The sequence below is a fragment of the Varroa jacobsoni genome, unplaced genomic scaffold (assembly GCF_002532875.2).
Source record: "Varroa jacobsoni isolate VJ856 unplaced genomic scaffold, vjacob_1.0 scaffold_766, whole genome shotgun sequence".
In the NCBI taxonomy this organism is placed as follows: Eukaryota; Metazoa; Arthropoda; class Arachnida; order Mesostigmata; family Varroidae; genus Varroa; species Varroa jacobsoni.
Genome location: NW_019213668.1, coordinates 1 through 12,977, shown reverse-complemented (window position 1 = coordinate 12,977; position 12,977 = coordinate 1). Strand labels below are relative to the sequence as shown.

General features: G+C 41.2%; 2 protein-coding genes across 11 annotated transcripts in view; one reads left to right on the top strand and one right to left on the bottom strand.

The window, feature by feature from the left end:
• Window positions 1-4,124, bottom strand: part of Lpin (phosphatidate phosphatase LPIN) — a 28,207-nt gene extending 24,083 nt beyond the window's left edge. For 2 of the 3 annotated variants that reach the window (XM_022838502.2, XM_086969627.1), the window contains exon 1: window positions 2,852-4,124. The gene's annotated coding sequence lies outside the window, so the exon portion shown is untranslated. The remainder of the gene's footprint in view (window positions 1-2,851) is intronic. The other variant, XM_022838505.2, reaches the window with a different exon arrangement.
• Window positions 4,125-5,764: 1,640 nt separating this feature from the next.
• On the top strand, window positions 5,765-12,391 carry LOC111263444 (mitochondrial nicotinamide adenine dinucleotide transporter SLC25A51). 8 transcript variants are annotated; one of them, XM_086969622.1, is made up of 6 exons: window positions 5,796-5,812; window positions 8,275-8,328; window positions 8,582-8,908; window positions 9,268-9,801; window positions 10,135-10,319; window positions 12,059-12,391. In XM_086969622.1, the coding sequence occupies exons 3-6, from the start codon at window positions 8,720-8,722 to the stop codon at window positions 12,087-12,089; spliced, it is 939 nt and encodes a 312-aa protein (XP_086825748.1). In that variant the 5' UTR covers window positions 5,796-5,812; window positions 8,275-8,328; window positions 8,582-8,719; the 3' UTR covers window positions 12,090-12,391. The 8 variants fall into 8 exon arrangements, with proteins under 8 accessions (XP_022694259.1, XP_086825748.1, XP_086825750.1 ...); XM_086969624.1 differs by lacking the exon at window positions 5,796-5,812 and adding an exon at window positions 7,034-7,211 and having other exon boundaries at window positions 8,744-8,908; XM_086969620.1 differs by lacking the exon at window positions 5,796-5,812 and adding an exon at window positions 7,034-7,211.
• The last annotated feature ends 586 nt before the right edge of the window (window positions 12,392-12,977 follow it).

Below are 12,977 nucleotides of genomic sequence, written 5' to 3'. Positions count from 1 at the left end.
ATACCATACCTTGGGTATTGATAAGTTTCGATTTAAATGTTTAAAAAAAATCCAGCCTCGACGGACGTATATGATGACCCTGTACCATATCAGTAACTTCATGACACTAATAAAAATAATTTAGTGGGACTAATTCGTCACATGGATCTGTATACATATTAGCACAAAGATATAGCACGCCAATTTTTCGTTTCGCCCTCATATTGAACCATCATCCATTATTGTGACGTCATCAACCCATTTTTTAGTAAAGCACAATACTAGCTATTATAACGAAAAACTTGAGCTTTGTTCTTGGAACTTACATGGCAATACTTATTCGTTTTTATAGTGTAGTACTACTCCGCTAGTAGATATGATGCTGATACGAGAATATCATCATCACATTTTCCAGTGAAACAAGATCATAGCATAAATTGAGAGAATATAATGCTGATGACGTTTTGTGTTGAACGTGAAAGCGGTCGATCAATAATAATCCGCTATTGCGGAAAGACTTTTTTCACTGTTTTCCCGAACAGATCGACAATAAACAACGAAGATCAGTTATCATCTATCCATTCAAACATCCCGGCCAGAAAACGAATGAAAAAAATATTTTTTTCTGTTTCGTAGCAACCCAGTGAGCCAATCACCCAAACGCGCGGCCGACGAATGAGCTAGTCAGCTGGCTTGCTATTCAGTGAAAATACAAAAAACCTTTCCTGATTATATTATAGCATACAAGTTCGTTGGCTGCACAGGCGTCACTTTCTGTCTGTGCTGTCCGCTTTCGTGACAGCAGACGACAATTTTTTTCGTAGCGCTGAATATCCAAGTCAGACACACGAGACTCGATATATTCCTCAATAGAAAAACATGCACATCTTATTCGCACCAGTTAAGATGTACAGAACTTTCCTAAACAAATGCATAATTACAATGTTAATTACAGCCACAAACAGATGCGATAATTGGCATTTTGTAAAATGACACTAATAATAGCTTTTTTTTTCGAAAAATTCACAAATTAGTTTTGCCATCAAACGTACTAATAATTGCGCCAAGTACGATTCTATTTCTATGAAGATTGATCGAACTGTGTCAAATCAAGGTGTCAAGCGCTAACTTGCTTTTTATGCAATTTAAAGCTTGTTTCATGTGTTTTTAAAAAAACACACTCACACTGCCGACAATTGCAGCCTGAGTAATGCTAGGCTTCTCGCCTTTTTTTGCTAATATGGCCATACTAGGTCTTATCTAGTATTTAGATATATTCATGCGATGTCTTTTGCCAAGAGGATTGTACCTGACTGGCGTTTAGGGCCGGCTTGGCCACTTAGCTTTCGAAAGGTAACGGTGACTATGATTTGATGCTTTTTGCCGTCGTCTGACAAAACGACACCGCAATACTTTAACTTTCTTAGCTTTGGCAGCTTTATTATTCCTTGGTCGCTGTGTTCTATTGTCTATTGTTGGTCGATGGAATTGCGTAATGACTCGTAACAGCGGGGCTCGGTGTTCGGTCAGCTCGCGTTGGCCACAGTAGCTGCCGCCGCTGCTACTGCTGGTACCGCGTAGACTAACTGACGGCGGACTCAATCACTGAATTACTAACGATTAACCGACTATCTACCTGACGCTCACAACGACAAATGCGTCTAGTAGCACTAGCCGCAGTAATGAGCTAGCATTGCGAATCGAAAAAGAGAACAAAGCACATCGCAAGTATCACATCGTAACTGCTTTTGCAGTACGACACCGAGCGCGATTAACAACAGTCACAAACAGGCACACAAACTCACCGTGACACCTCCAGTCGTTTAAAACCGTTTCACAAATTCAATTCATATCAATGTTAATAGCAGTATCACTAATTTACTTCAAAATGAGCCGCACTGTCAGCCAGTAAAGAAAGTGCCAGACCGCAACGTTAGTCAAATCAGTCAATTTCCAGTAGACAGTAGGAATGCTGACGATAGGTCAACGTGTTCGGCAACCCCTGGCCTAAGTGGGTTGCAACGTAGGCCTGAAAAGTTTGAAGGATCGCACTAAATCAAATTGCATTACTGACTCGTTAAAGAATCGAGCAAACCAATTAGATACATGCCGAAATGAAAGGACCCTAACATAGTGCGTAACAGACTGTGTGCGGCAACAATGAAAATAACACTTTGTTCATGGCCACATCAGCAATAATAGCACCCGTACAACCCTCAGAAGAGCAGTAACGATCTTAATAACAATAGCAGCAGTCAGGATCGAATGAAGCCATCAACGATAGTGTAATTAAGATCCGTGTGTTTTATTATCATTGTCTAGCTGGCTGGCTGGGATTCAGTAGATGAGCAAACCCATCAGCGTCGAATTTCCCATTCATTGGCAAATTTTTCCATTTATTCCGTCTGCCAGTCAACAGACACTAGTTTCGCAATGAAGTGACTAGCCCTCAGCACTTCTTTCACACTCAAAATAAAGACCCTTTTTTATAATAGTTCTTTAGCAAAAACAATAAAGCAAATACCCTAATCGCTATCTGTGATAATGCACACAGCTCTTGGCTAACATTATTCATATGGACATGACTAAAATTAACTCTATTTTACATGATATAGAATGTTTGATTAGTGGAACATTCGACGTCACGTGGGGCTAATGCCTGTCGGGTCAGCTAGTGTACGGTATAAGGCTATAAGACATACGTGTACTTTCTTTGTTCGCAACCAATGAAGCAAAACTTTCGTTCCAGCACACGATCATGCATACTTGTAGGTAAAATAACTCAATACATATTGAGGATTCTAGGTGCCTTCTAGTGCAAGACCTAGTACATTGAAATGAACATCAATACAAAATAGTAAGTCCCACTTACAGTGCGGTGGTGCTCTTCTGTTTCTCGCTGGCCCCTTTTCTTGTCACTCTTGGCGAATTTGTCAATTGAAATAACTGGTGATGAACTTATTGTCCTGCGTTGTTTTTAATATGCTTGCAACGGTTGTTGCTGCAATCGTCGTCCTCGCTTTCTATTTCCTTGAATAGCAGCGTCCGGTCCTTAATACCCCGCATGTGGCAGTTGTGCTATTGGCCACCGCATCAGCCCCTCAGTAGCAGAGTTGGGCACAAACGTACACAGGTTACACGGTCAACAACAACAGATGACATCAGCCACCACCGTCATTAGATTCTCGCGCCGCGCACTCGGTGGTACTCTTCTGTATGTCCTTATCGAATCACTTGTTTTTTGCTTTCCCTTTTTCTGTGTTTCTTTTCAAATGCAACAAGTCGGAAGGTTACAAACGACAAGCACGTTAGGCTCTCTCTCGTACAGCTAACTAAACACGGCACACCTCGATCTCGCAAGGATGCGAATTTAATACGCGCGCATGCAAACGAACGCAGACATTGCCATTGCCTTCATTACCACCATCCATTCACCGTTATCCAACGAGCTCGATCGCAGCGGTCTGGCACTGCGAGACGACCACTACTTCAACTACAGCTTCTATATCAGCTGTTGATAGTACACCTATTGGCAAGCGATGTTAATTTTGTTTGGGTTCGTTTTCTGTTTCTCTCGTATTGGACCGCTGGCGTCGCAGTTGCGGCCTGCGGCGTCGCTGAGCCGTCACCCGAATCCCGCACTTCTATATACGTGATCTATATCTACTGCTCTCGCCCTTTCCGTGTCTTACTCTCGTGTCACCCTTCCCTCTAGCCGCGGCACGACCACGGCCTGTTTGTTTTTTCAGATGTGTTGTTAGAAGTAGTGGCAGTGGCCGCAAGCAACAGCAGCTGAGCAAGTGGCCGATCTACTAAATGCTTTGCCTGCGAGGCCCAGGCCTCGGCACCAGCCGCCAGCAGCGACACAACACCACCTCGGGATGACCGGTTGCGATGACGGTGACCGCAGCAACCAAGCCCCGTTAGTCACTACTTATTGACTACTAGCACTGCTTGTCTTTTCTGTTGTTTAGATGGCCGCTTGCTGCTGTAGGTGTAACTGAGGCAGATTTGCGGCTTCTGTCTGTGCTAACTGTGTGAAAGGGGGCTAACCAACGATAGCGAGGAGGCAGCGGCACCCCAACCACGACAACAAAAACAGCGACCACTCCGCTCGCTCGCTTCCTAACCGCTGCTACTGTGGCCGCAGCTACTGCAATAGCTGCCTGGAGTTAGCAGTAATAGCGCCAGCAGCAACAGCAACGGTAGCAGCCGAAGGAAATAGACCAGCAGCCGCATAAACAAACAAACAGACAGACAGATAGGTCCACGTACAGGTCAACGCAACATGCTGCGCGTTGACAATTACCCAATCACCCAATCAGATACCCAATACCCAATCAGATAAAAATATCTAACTACGTGAACGAACAGACGCATAGAGTCAGAACGGCGGTCACAAAGTGCCGCGCGCTAACAGTCGCAATGGTAACAGAACACAATCGCAGCCATGGACAAAGACACGATGGAAACATGGGAATAAATGTAAAACGTTCCTCTTCTTCTTTCCCCATTTTTATAGACAGACAACGACATGGTGTTTTGCAATAACTCAGCTTGGTGACGAACGGCACAGCAGAACGATGACGTTCAACGTCATCGACTGCTGCCTTTTTGTTATATAGAGAAACCGCTGATCTGGCGGGCTGGAAACACCTGCGAAGCAATAATCATCGCCTTCTCTAATTTACGTAATCTAAACCGTCTTTAAATTACAATCGCATCCTTTTAAGTGTAGAAATGCACTCAGGACATAGACGTTTGAACGTCACATTACCTGGCTATAATACGTCAAGTGTACGCAAAGCATTTCTGCCGCAAGTCACTTCCAGAAAGAAAAGATTGCGTCTTTAGAGGAAAATGATATTAAGGGGGAAATACGCAACAGTATCGTAGCTTAAGTAAAGTTGCAAGCTGTGTAGTGGCGGAAGGAAATCGAATAGCCAACTAGCGGAAATATGCAAATTTATAGGAAACACAGGTAACCCAAATTTAAAACTAAGTTTAAGTTTGCAATTGCAAATCAAAAGTGTACAAGAGACGAGGCTCAAAGTCAAATTGTTTATTGTATTAAAAAGAATTTTCTTGCTACCAGCCATTTACAATCTGAAACATGTTATCGCGAAATATAACAAGTATTCTCCATAGCACACAATTTACGTTAATGCAGCAAGCAATTGTTATACGAACGTCTAATTAGATTGCATTGCACACTAGAATGATTTTGCATAGGAAAACGATAATTTAGGAAGAACAAGCTGACATAAAGAAGATGGCTTTAACGGCAATCCGCTAATGGTTTGGCATTGTGATGTCATCTCCCTTTCTTTCTCTCTCTATCTCTTTCTCTTTTTGTGCACAATCGGACAGATCAGTACAAGGCACCACAATAATCACCGCATGTTTTGCAACAGATGAATGGCCCACGAATTGTGGTGCCGGTTATTAAAAAAAATGGCTTTTCCCGTCGTCTGATCATATATTGTCGTGTTGAATCGTAGGACCTGAGCGGTACTTTTTTTTTCTTCATGGCTTGATACATTTGCAGGCTAATGAAATCGAATGGTATTAGGGGGTTCCACACAGCCACCGGTAAACCGGGATCCAATAGTTAATAAAGTTTATTATAGCACTCTGTACACAACACAGTTCAGATAGCAATATATTAATAACAACTGCAAATTGCCGATCGCATACGATCTAAAAATGACCGCTGTATCTTGATAGAGTGCAATTAAGCGTTAACTCGCAGACATTCTGTTTAAAGCAGACGATATTCGGACACTCGAGAGAAGTTCGTATGAAAACTACGTTAAAATTATTCTGGGTTAAAGTAAGTCTCATTGCAAGGTGCCACCTTTGTGCGACGTATGACAAACTTTTTTTAAATGATTTATTATTCTGGCTCCGCAAGGGATTGCCTTGGTATCTGTCTCCATATTTAGGTCATTCAATTAGCTGGACTTTGAATAGCGTACCCTTAAGTATGTTTGCCTAATCGTAGATTTAATTGAGAAAACTTGATCAACCTAAAGAATGTTGTTCTAGTTACATACTATGCTGGTCCTAGATAATTTACTAGCCCGTAATTCGATGCAAAAAACTAACCTGTGTTTGTATAGTGTCTGTTCGTAAGGACCAGGCTGCCTAGGTACAATGTTCTACAGGAAGATGTACAATGTTGAGACAATCGTAATATGGTGAGGAGCCGCAAACAAACATTTTTCCAGCAGCCATGTTTAAAAATTTAAAAGGAAGTTGACAGGACGATTTAGTCTTGTTCGCGATCGCTATATGACGACCGCTGAAAAAAGGTAGTCTAGGTTGGAGTACGGGCATAGACGACGGACTTCGTTTCACGCTGGGACCCAGCCTAGCCGTCTGGACAATACCGGACATAAAACTCAAAACATAAAGGCCAATGAACATAACATCATAACAGAATTATGGATCAAGTATAACAGATTAGTCCAGTTTAGGAAAATAAGGCATAAGTGTTTGCCCGCAGTGAATACAGCAATTACTACCGTAACGCACCTCCGTTTTAAAGACTGGCTTTGAGTGGTAAATATTTAATGGCAGGATTAGTAGTACAATTACTCTAAGGTCACCATATTCTGATTCAAATGTGCTATCTATTTTTGCATGTCACAAAAGAGGTCTAATAATAGTCTCCTAAAACCTAAAATTGATGCTAATCACTTACAAAAGGTTATACTGTAGGCCACTGCAGATTAGTGTGAAAAATTAAGGAGTTTTTCTCGCGAAGAATAGCTCACACATTTTAACCAACGATCTTCACAGTCTATGATGTTAGAAGTTTGTCGTGAATCATAATTCATACAAAGCAAGAGATGTGATGCATTCATTCAAAAAAAGAACCTAAATCCTTAGCTCAAATTAGAGATAAATTTCAATAATTTTTCTTATTCGTTTATCCCGTACACTTACAGTCGGTCAGAATGTCATATAAATTACGAGTAACAAGTGGTGAGCGCGCTCCAAACTGCAACAGGTTCCGTTGCTTAGTGCCTGACTTCCGCGGATTATTACTCATTGTCAGCAAATATGTCAGCGCTCTTTGAGTTCGTAGGTTGTAATGTAGCAACGACGAATCTATATTACATGCAGCGCGTCCTTGTAGGATCAGAGGCAGCTGTTCAAAATGCTACCTTTAGAAAAGCAATATCGAATGTGAACATCAGCGAGATTACGCCAACGTGTTCACCAAGGTAATGTAGAGAACCTGCAATCTTAAAATAAAGATGGACCGCTCGAAACGACGATGTTCCACTGCCCTTGGACTGCCAGTAGTAACCCAGTCACCAAACAGATGATGTTTTGTGACGTAGAGCGCGCTCCCCCTTCCCTCTATAAAATCGGCCGCTGCGATATCTGAACCCTAGATTCGATCTGTATTGTGAATATTGTGTAATGCGGTTAATTCGAAAAAAGCGGTGTTGTATTAACGAGGTCGGTATACCCGCGCTTGCCCCATTGTATAATTCGAACTCCTGCGTGCATGTGTGCTTTGTCTGTAGAGGGTGGCATCATATTTCGTTTATAATTCGAATAGTTGTTTTCTTATTGGTTTTGTTTTTTTTTTTTTAATAAAAAACTGCAGGGTTTATTGATAGTTGGTTTGATGTTCACAATTCTAATGCCATTCGTTCACAAGCAGGAAGGTTTTGCTGGGATCGTTGCATGGAGCCGGTTGCAACATTACTCAACTCTATCGAGTTGAGTAATGTTGCAAACAGATTCGCAGCAATAAAGTTTAAATTAGTAAAGAAGGCTAACTTCTTAAACACCTACTTCTATATATGACTGCATCTATAATAAATTAAAGACCTTACGTGCCATACATTCTCTACACAATTTAACAAGTTCCAAAAGAACCTTTTCAAATTTTAAATATAACCCGTACATCAAATGTTTCAAGCCATTTTTGAAAAATGAGTATTCGAAGTAAATAATGCGATACAATGTCTGCACGCTTCTTTATTTAAAAAAAAGTTTGACAGCTAAAACCATTAAAATTATGGACAAGATATATCAGTACTACCCCAATAGCTAACTGGAGACTTTTATCGGATGTTTATGGTCAGTTCATAGCTAAACGGAATTTCCAGCAGAGTGCACTAATTTTACGACGTACTTGTTACTAATTGTGTTGCAATTTTTTTTGTTATTTTAGATATCAGCAAAATGTGATCTAAACATCAATCATTGTGTGGGTGTTGCGATAAGTTTTCTGATTATATTTACCACGCGGTTCGATGCATTCATTTACAGAACGGCTAAAACAGGGGTTGCCATCCTTGCCAGGTCGACAGCCATCGATTCTAAGTATGTCATTCACGATAGATACATGTTTGTCAGTACGAAGGTTTGAGACGGACCAATACTTTCTTGGTATCATCCCTATATTCCACATTGGCGTTCGCAGGGTTTGCTTGGCTTGATGAATTTTAGTGGCCTATAGTCATCGCAAGCAACACACATAACTGGCAGTGATCGCAGTTTTTGCATAAATTCTGTCTCTTGAATAGTTTTTAATCGACTAACATGAGATCCGGTTGTGACGATGATTTGTTATTAGGCGCGGGCAGCATGTATGGGTGGTGTGGGTAAGGGCTTTATTTCGCCCTTCCTACCGCCCGGCCTAACGTGCGCCAACCACTCCGGCACATCTGACGAGAACAACACCTCCGGCCGTTTGACTTCATCGTGAGTGACGATGACCGATGTCACTACCTTTCAGGCCCAGCACTCGACTGAATGTCGACTCTTGCCCGATGATGAAGGAGGCGAATTTCTGGCAGGTGCAATGGCTGCCCTAGTCAACATCTCTGTTACGTTTCCCATTAACAAGATTATGTTTCGTCAGATGGTGCATGGTGTACGAACACCGGCTGCCCTAAGCCAAGTGAGTAGGATTTGGGTAAATACAAGCATATAATTACAGTAAACAGGAAAGCCTTAAATAAATTAAACGGCAAAGTTATTAAACAAACTAGACGCTTATTGCGGAATGAGCTATATTATCGATTACTAATATAAGTTCTAGGATTTAAGGATTAGTATGTTTGGCGTTCAAACACTATTAGGAAGGATTTCAAATGTGGAAGCAAGCGAAGAGCGATAAAATTCGCTGTAGTTCGTATGCATTTTAGCAAAATAAATGCTGATAAATGTGATGGAAATTACTCAGTTACCTGTTTTTCTTCTGTTTCGTTTCTTGCCGCCTCGCGCGATCGGTGTTTGTCATCCACGGCATTGTTAAAGTTGAAGAATGAGGGTCTCGTCACTCTGTACAAAGGCTGTCTACCACCGGTGATCCAGAAAACAATATCAACATCCATCATGTTTGGGACGTATGCCGCGTATCAGCGCTATCTATCAACTCATCTTCCGCAATTAGAAACTAGACGACAGAAGATTCTAGCCGCATTCCTCGCCGGAACGACGGAAGCGGTGCTTTGCCCCCTAGAGCGCGCACAATGTCTCCTCCAAGACGTTGAATACGCGCAACGTTTTAAAAACACGGCTCATGTTTTTTCAGCCATGAGTGCCTACGGCGTTCGTGAATACTACCGAGGGCTAAGCGCCGTATTATTGCGAAACGGTCCCAGTACCATGGTATTTTTTGGGTTACGCGACGTCGTGAGGGAAACGCTTCCGGTAGAACCTCCTAGTAGAAAAGGGCTAAAGGGTCTGCAGCCTGAGCAGATGTTGGCGGACTTCGTCAGTGGGGCATTAGTCGGAGCATTCGTCTCTACGCTGTTCTATCCGATAAATGTCGTTAAAATCCGCATGCAGGTAAGTCGCATGTGGACGATAATCGACTCTCATTATTTGTGTTGTGTGTAAAGCGTTTCTTTAGATCAGTCTGAACCTTAAGAGTCGGCTTGAACCTTCAATAGTGTATTATAGTGTAGTGTTCAATTTCCTTGCTAGCACTAATTTAATATCACTAAGTGCTTTTGCTGCTTCTGCTTCTTAAGTCCATTCAGAAGCGGCATACTTCAGCTAAACATTTTTTTTCGGCTCAATCTCTAGAGATAAATCTCTGGTTTGGATTCAGTTCAAAAAAACATATATTCATTTTTTCATTTAATGTGACCTCTAGTCTTCCACAACGTTCTGTCGTAGGTGGAATACGGTACACCTCACCTGTCGATGTTATCCGCACTCAAGTCGGCCTTCGAGTCGCGGGATCGAAGGATACATAAATTATTCTATGGAGTCCACCTCAACTACTCAAGAGCGCTACTATCCTGGGGAATCACGAATGCGGCATACGAATTTTTTAAGAATCAATACGAGTTATATTACAGGTAATTGTCGTTTAACTACTGTACACAAAACGTGCACATTTCGTTTTATAGTGATTTTAACGTGATGAAGCTCGAGAAGAAAGTGTGCTATTTAGATTTTATTGACTAATTGAAATTAGGAACGGATTGCAACGGAACTGGCAAGATTTGACCTACTCGTTAAATCACTAATTTTTTTAGCCAGGATACGCTTCGATACCGATATTTCGAGGTTCTGACGTTGAGTGCAGTAGAGAATTCCTGTCTAGCATTGTATCGGCTAGAACTAATCATTTTAATTTCGAATACGAAGGATTTCATAATATTATTACTAGAGCGGATAGTACATTCTTTGTGAACTCGTTATTGGGACAACCGAGCGATGTCATTTTTTATGCAAATTTTAGCTTTTTATTTTCTCCATGCTCTATTATGCTATTATATAGCAGTTATTATTGTATAGCGTATTTTATAGCTGTCTGCGCTGCATCTTATCGTATAAGATGCAGCGCTAACAGCTAGTTTCGAACACATACAAATACTCTATGCTATCCGCTGTGCAGGTAGATTTTCTATTCTATCATACAGACTTCAATTTGAAGCATCTAATTCCCTGCGATCTGGCAGTATATTTGGCTAGTCACAGTGCTTAATCACTGTTGCAGCGGACTCTAAACCTGGCTAGGTATTTTGAGGGGTAGTAACGCGAGAGGTAACGGACGGTGGCGCAATATCGTTGTTAACCAAGCATCAGCTCTAATGGTACGGCGTTATACTCACGCAGATGGGCTCACACGCCGATGCGTAATACGTAAAAGTTCGAAGGGAATGTTTTTTCGATGCTGCTAATATCATAACGAATACAGGACTCGGTTTAGCTCGGACAGTGGCACGGCAGTAGTTGTCTGTGGCGACCACAGCAACACCGACACGAACGCCAACAACGACAACAACATCAACAATAACACAGACAAACTTATTTGTCTAGTTCTTGTAGTTGATGATGTTACTGATGTTGCTACTGCTGTTGTTGTCGTTGGTGTTATTAACAATATTAGAATTTTATAATATTTGTATGAACGTTGTATACGTAGCACAGGAAGATTCGTAATATGCTTGTTGTTCGGCTACGGACTTACAAACTGAATTATAGACTACATTAGATTAAACATGGTCTAAAGTGCGCAGAGGTCTCTATGCATCTGAATATACCTACAGTATAGAGCACAGGCACTTATAGCGTTCGTCGAATGACCTGTATGTGTATCATATGAAACGTCAGAGGGGTACACCTTTATATCATAGATGAAGAAAAAGGAATGGCCAGTGTTGCATCTTTATAATCGCAATAGTAAGCACTTGCAGGGGAAACGAATGGTTGCAGACAGAAAGGTAGATGTAACCTAAATGTCAAACTAAGATAAGTTAGCCACGGACGTAATTAAGCCACAATCTTTGGTAGATCACACAAGTGAAAGTATCTATAAATCTACTATAAATCGTACAAAGCCGAATGTAAAATGGGAGACCTATCAAAGGCAATATGATTTGTGCTTTTGATAAGTATATTTGCCGCAGGCAACAACGCACCCTTATCGTAGATATATTTTTGTATCGTAGATGTAGTTGTATATAGTTATAAATATGTCAAATATTGTTTTCTAACGGCCATTTTGTGCTTGACACATGAATGAAAACACCTGCCACTAATTATGGTTATGTTTCAGTGTAAACGTATACATTTCTTGCGGATTTTTCAGGAGCTGTTCTGAATGCCAGAATGAACGATGACAGAATTCACCTGCATGCGTCAGATATTATCGCTATTGGTGATTGATCACGTGTTTGTTGGCAACTGGATTATGGGGTCCATGCAAATTCGAGGTGTTATTATTGACAAGTGCATCTCGGCAAGTGGGTGTGCGACTGATGTGTACAGCTCAATTCAAGCCAGAGGGGCAAAGATAGTGTTTGCTTCGTATACGTCTTCGTCGAAACCAGTGACTAGTCGTCTTAGAATCAAATTTGTTGATCGATATTTTAAGAGTGGGTACATGTGTTGTTATTTCATTAAAGAGCATCGATGTCCGAAATCATTTTTGAAATTATTTTCATAAATATTAACGAAAAAGTTGCGTCTTTGCGTTAGGAGTGTATTTACGGCTGGACTATCACCAGCCGGTGTTTGTTAGTGGGTACGTGTATAGATAAAAAGAAGACGTAACGACATCATACCTCGGGTAGGCATCGTGAGGTTCATTAATGAAAATGGAAAACAAAAAGTAAACCGGTTGTAAGGTTTAGGGGTATCTAGTTATTAATGTTCACCATTGTAGTTAGATGTGTGTCCCGGTGAACGTAAAATACAACCCTAAAGAAAAAATAGCCTGAGGATGTGACGATGATGCGTCCATGTACATATGCATACACATACAAGTATACTTACACGAGTCAATGGTAGCAACCAAAAAGCAAGAGGTTGGGCGCCTTTGTATAGATATGTTTCTCGCAGAAACAGTTGTACAGGAGAGATTTTAGTGCTTACACGCTTTGATAATCTTTTATATGCATATTATAAAAACTCATTATGTTATGCTGGCTGACTGTGAACTAACTTGAGTAAGCGTAATTCTCTCTAAATTTTCTGCTATCTGAGAACGAACCTGACCTAATTCCAAC